At 32.2% G+C, this 6,438-nt stretch overlaps 1 protein-coding gene across 1 annotated transcript in view; it reads left to right on the plus strand.

The window, feature by feature from the left end:
* LOC115241867 (J domain-containing protein CG6693-like) overlaps positions 1 to 3,751 on the plus strand; it is a 7,736-nt gene extending 3,985 nt beyond the window's left edge. Inside the window, exon 4 of the mRNA XM_029817801.1 lies at positions 3,167 to 3,751. Within this exon, the coding sequence (XP_029673661.1) occupies positions 3,167 to 3,406 (240 nt within the window). The 3' untranslated portion in view covers positions 3,407 to 3,751. The remainder of the gene's footprint in view (positions 1 to 3,166) is intronic.
* The last annotated feature ends 2,687 nt before the right edge of the window (positions 3,752 to 6,438 follow it).

A 6,438-nucleotide genomic window follows, 5' to 3' on the forward strand; every position in this document is an offset into this window, starting at 1 on the left:
TATTTATATATATATATATATATTTAGTGTTAGAATTCTTCTCCCGCACATATAGCTATCGAGTACCTGCTTAAGGAAGCTTCATAGAGCTACTAATCAGACGCGGATCTATTATCAAGAGCGTGATCGAGACACCTTTTTTTTCTGGAATGGAACTCTTATACTCCGGAAATGGCGGAGCCAACTGAACCTTATGTGTAGGTATCGTGCGATCGAGGATAGATGTAGAAGCAAAAGCTCTCATGTTCTTCAGTTTTTTCTTTAATAGAATTAATCTATCATTATTTATACCAATTATTCTTACAACTATTTATTACCGTATAAAATTGATTCTCTGTCAATTATAAAGCAGGCTCACTTTTAAAAAACTTCATTTTTTTTATGACGAGTTGATAGCGCATTCTTAATTTAGTATATGTATAATTGTACATCAGTTTTCATACAAAAATGTAGACTAAATAATTAACTGTAAAATTTTTTAAAAAATTAAAATTCAATTTTAATTTATCAACTTTAGACAGTCCATTTAAATATTCATTGATGTGTGAAGACTTTTTAATTTTATAGTTAGCTTTGACAAGAGATGGAAAATTTTGCGTCCATAACTTTCGATTAATTGATACGAATTTGTCAAACATTTATTTTAAATATATCCTATCTGAGAAGAGATGAAAGAGGAAATTGCTTAAGTTCATCGGTTAAACTAAGTTTAGCTAATCTTTGATCTACAATCGTGGTTTCTCGGAATTACAACTCGAGACGCAGTAACGTCTAAATATCCGAAATGTCCGCCAAGTAGGGAAGCCAATAGCGTGGCGTGGCCGAACCAAGATTTTAATTACGATCACAACTGATGGCCACCAGACTCGTCGCCGTGGTAATGAAATAATTACTAATGTCATCGTCCAATCGCGGGGTCGTGGCTATTACATAACGACCTTGTTACGACGCTCGGCACGACATTGTATAAATGTATACGTTAAATATACACTCGAAGACGTTAGCACTGACTTCACAGTCAAGTTCGCGCGACGCAGCTTCTTCCGTCATTCCTCATGCAACAGGTGCATCTTAAGATCTCCCTCCGCGAGATCATCACGAGCTGGCCTTGAATAACCATTGAAAGCGTCCGTTATAATGAACGGCGGCGTTTATCTTCGTTTCTATCGAATGCAGTCTATACACATGTTGCTTTGAGAGATTGCCGCTTAGTCAATTCTCCATGAAATTCCATACCGATGAGATGATGATGATCGTGTTTCATACGACTTCGCGCCATCCGTGTCACGTTAGTCATGGTCGTCAATTATTTAACGCGATTTCCTTAGGTTCGTGTGACGCGATTCCGATCAATATAAACCCTCAACTATATCGCAAGGTCGCGAAAAACGTTTTCGCCTTCAACTTGATATGTGTGCTGACACATGTTGACTTCGTTTCATACTTGGCGTGATATTTTATCTCAAATTACTTTGCGCGAGGCAACACGCTTTTCCTCTCTCTTCTCTCTTATTTACGTTTAGATAATAATTTTCTAAATACAATCTCAAGATTACTGTAACTCGAGAGATGAATTATTAGATATTGAAATAGAAAAAATTGCTTTTATCTAAGAAGGGGAGAGAGGGAAAATACGCATATTAATATATTTAAATATTTACGCATATTATTAAAAATGTATTACTGTCGTTATATTCACCATCTCACTTTTATAAAGATGCAGACGATCAAATAAAAATTTTATTTAATAAATAAATAATAATCTTTATTTGTCTTTCACACTGTAAGACTAATTAATTTTTCGTTTGTAAAAATGCAGAAAACCGATAAACTTGCCTCGTGCCGTGACTCAGTGCAGTTAAAATTTCGCGAAGCGTTGTGCAATGCACCGGCATTAGGCAGCCAGTTAGACATACTTGCCAGAAATTATAAATAACGGAATTTCTTCAGCGGCGGATTACGGAGTAGGTCGCGACATGAAGCGTCATCGACGCTTGTGCACTTCGTGAATAATCAGCGCTGTCGAAACGGCTACCTGCAGAATGTCTACGGAAAATTGCAAAAATGTTACTCGGACTAAATTCTACAGAGGAAAGAGACATAGAAAATCTCTCAGATCCCGTAACAATTAAGAGAGAGGGAGAGCCGCACTTTACCAGACTTGATATAGACTTAACTCGCTTAGTTAATTTATTTATCAAAGCCCGTAATTTATGTAGTCGTTTGTGATATGTTGAAGCAACTATCGAGACTATAGTAAAGTTTTTTTTTGTTTTTTTAAATTATTATTATTATTATTATTATATTATTTTATATCCTGTAGGTTTCTAAATTTGTTTCATTTTTGTTTTCATTTTTATCGTTTTTGGAAAAATTCTTTTGTCCGAAAAATAAGTTTAAAACAGTCAAAGCTGTGATAGAATCTTATACAGGGGGTTTCCACTAAATATTTGAATATACAAATTTTCATTTTAATCTTCTAATCTTTTAACAGAAATTAGAGCTCAAAAAATAATATAATAGTATTAATGGCGGTTTTAATAATTATATTTTTCCCTTAATATTATAATCTAAATTTTTTAGACTAGAAGTATAATGGCATTTTTTATCCTGCTATTCCAATCGAATTTCTTGAAATAGAGGGAAGAATACGTGAATATTATTTTAAATAAAACATCTTGTTAGAGCAAGCTACCAATGTAAATGTTGTTATAGACAGATCATAACTCATACTGTTGACTCAAGCATATACTGACACTATCTTCTAAGGTTTATCCAAGTCCTATTTATACGTAATGCATATCCGACTGCTTCGGCCATTAATAAAATCGATGACCCTCCTTTTTTAACCTTTAACTCTGCAAGAAAAACTTGCTTCTCTTTATTCGAACGTGAATCTTGCGTGCACTTAATACTCTCGACGCAGATTTCGGAAATAGAATAATGCGTAGATCGCGTTTTCGCTCTTATTACGAGCAGACTGTAATCAATCTCGTTAACAGGAACACGCTTATGCGTCAAGCATTATCTAGTCTTAAAATCTATTCCTTCCTGCCACGAGTCTGGATCGAATTATCAATTTAAACTAAACGTACTCTTAGTCGGAGAATATAAACAGCCATTAGCTTTTAACACTAATTGATTTGATTGACTTGTCTGATTGCAGTGGGCAAAGGAAGCAGCGGAAGCTGAACGTCTGGAGAAGATGCTGAAAATTGAGAACGAGGAAAATGCAGCCGCGAACGATCTCGCGCTAGTGATTCAAAATCGCAACAAGGCTCGCGCCGGTCAATCGGACAGTTTCTTCGACTCATTGATTGAGAAGTACGCGACGAAGGCTGAGAAATCGACGAGAAAGAAGGCTTCATCCGCAAAAACTACGAAGAAAACTACGAAGAAGGCGTAGAGATAAATTAGCGTCGAAACCTGTGTCTGTCTTCGCTCTATCTTCAAAAAGTCTCAATTTTTTGTAATTTAAATCGCAAAACACGGATTTGCTATAGATTTCTATATAATGGACGGTTGTGTTTAGTTTTTCTAAGTATAAGTCCACCAAGACTTTTGAAAAATGCCAATAAACTAAACAGAAATCTGCTTGATTTAATGTCATTACGTCAATTAACCGCGCGTAAACTGCGACATAAATTAAACCATAGTATTGAGTCAAAACCTCTTTTTTTAAATGTGCACAACGGTGTAGATACGGAATTGTTACTTATACACTTTATATACAAACAAATTGCGTTTGCCATATTGCGTTTTATTAATACCTTTAAAAACTCCTTTATATATAGAAATTCCTGTAATTAATTAGAAATTAGAATCTTATAGAATTTGCGAAACAGAGAAATAGAAAATCTCCTTTTTATATATCTTCCTTTGTAACTTTTTTTAATCTATCTTCTAGTTTTTTAATGATAAGAACAAAAACGAAGAAATACATAAAATAAATAATACTTATTTTATTCTGTTATTAAGCAAAGTCGGAATTCGAGCTAAAGAATTTATTTATTTATTTATTTTATTTCTTCTGTTTCCAGTCATAAATTCCAGGAATGGTATTTTATCGTAGTTTTATTGGACAAAGTAAAATCTTTTTCCAAAATGAAATATGTATAAATTCCGTAACAAGATATTATTTGTAAAATACCGTTCTGCGAAAATTTTTTATTAAATATTGATTGATATTAATAATATAAAAGATAACAAAAATTTGTATAAAAATATTTTTTGTTCTTTTTTTTCTCTCTATATAATTTAATCAAACAATTCCTCTACAATTTCATAAAATATATTTTTTTTTTCATTTTGAAACTGAATTAAAATTAAGCCAGAGATTTTTCGTAACAATCAGAGATTGTTCGTAAACGCTGGCGCAAAATATTATTAAAATTGTTTTGAAAACGCAAAACTTCTATTAATAGAAAGTTAAATCAAAGTTTTCTTAGATATTCTAAGCGATTAATCGTTGCACCACATATTGGCACTCTGCCAATGTTTGCCATCTTAAACGTGTTTATATAGACAACGCATATCCGTTTCTCGGACATTGATGGAATCGATGACCCTTCTTGTAAAATTAATTTCTGCTACACTTGTAAAGCTTGTTTCTCGTTATTCACAGTATATATATTTCGTACGTGCAAATATTTGCTAATCTTGAGCTTTAGTGCATAGAATGTTCCAGAAATAAAAATATGCTATTTTTACTTTTAGGTACAATTATGGAATAATGTGTATTACATACACACATATTTATATATATTTTATATATATAAAAGATAATTTGGCGATATCTCGACATCCTTATTAAAATAATAATTCTGCATTCACTGATTAGTATTTTGAAGTTTCACACAAACACTAAGAAGTAGATACTTTAGTTTTTACATATATATAAAAGAACGGAGAGATCATGCACATAAATACTCTCTCTCTCTCTCTCTCTCTCTCTCTCTCTCTCTCTCTCTCTCTCTCTCTCTGTTTTGTTTGATACTCGTGAAAGTAAACTGTTTTCTTCCTATTGCAGAATACATTCATTTAGAAAATAATTTTAGAAATTTGAATAAGGCTAATTTAATACGATATCTTATTGAAAATATAATGCTTGAAATAAAAAGAAAATATCATTGCTTATGATTAAAAAAAGCTAAATGTAATTTTCTTGCAGTCACTTTTATCGCACAATTTACGTGGATCACTTTTTGCATTCTCTGCAACATTTTGCATTCAGTTTTGTCCATTTGCATCATAATATAAACGCCCTATCATTAGTCAGTGCTTTTGAGGAACTTTATCTTTCATAATGTGTTACTAAATTATAAAAGTCTCGAGATCTCTCTTACCTAAGTATTATCAAAAAAAGTATTGTACAACAATTAGATTATACAAATTTCTGTAACTTATATATATATATATACTGTGTATAAAAAGAGATTGCGCCAAAAGTATTTTCTCGTCCTGTGAGTGGCCTGACTTATCGATATAAGGCAAGATGAAAATTCGATGATCTATAAAATATCATATTCTTATAATCAATGGCGCTGATTCTTTCATTTTTTGAGTACGATATATGCAATGCAATATCAAGTAAACAATAACACAATAGTATAAATAATATTTAATTACATTCTATTGAATTAATTATATATATTTAATTAGATTTTATTAAATATTTCGTATATTATTCAGAAATAAGATATGTTAGATATTTTACGTGACACACGTTCTAATCATAACATATATTATTAATATTTAAAAATAATTACGTAAAATTTTTATACATGGCATATTTTGATATTACATATTTATAATAGTAGTAAAATTAATTAAATATTAAAAATATTTAAGAAATATATATTTTAATCTGCCCAAATTCCTCGATGCTTAGGTGGGATTATCTTAACGTCATCAATAACGAGCATAGGCGGTGTATCGGTCACATTGTTAGTCACACAATTTGTGAAAGGTGAGAGGAGGGCGAAAAACAGCGATGGCAAAGGAATAGAGAGAGGGCAATCTCTCGCCAGGACACCTTCTCTCCTGCTTTCGCGAGTCTCGTGTTTGATGGCTCGAGATGGTGGCACAACTACGATGTTGTGGTACTTTCCAATCGGTGTTGGTAGAGATGGTATGTACACTTGTGAGCATCATGAGAGTGGCCGCCTCGCATGGTCAGTCTCATATTACGTCTGGACTGGCTGGAGCAACAACACAATACACATCGGGTGACACAATTTCCAAAGGCAAAGCGCGTTCCCTCTTTTATAGAGTTTTATAAAGTTTTTCACGGACATCGTTACAACATTTAGGGAATCCTAATTTCCGTTATTTTTATATTATTTTTATATTTTTCATTATTATATTCCAAATATATGTCATACAATCTGTGTAAAAATATGTATTTTTCAAATATTTTTAACATTTTATTAATTTTGC

The sequence above is a fragment of the Formica exsecta genome, unplaced genomic scaffold, assembly GCF_003651465.1.
Source record: "Formica exsecta isolate Colony F162 unplaced genomic scaffold, ASM365146v1 scaffold526, whole genome shotgun sequence".
NCBI lineage: Eukaryota > Metazoa > Arthropoda > Insecta > Hymenoptera > Formicidae > Formica > Formica exsecta.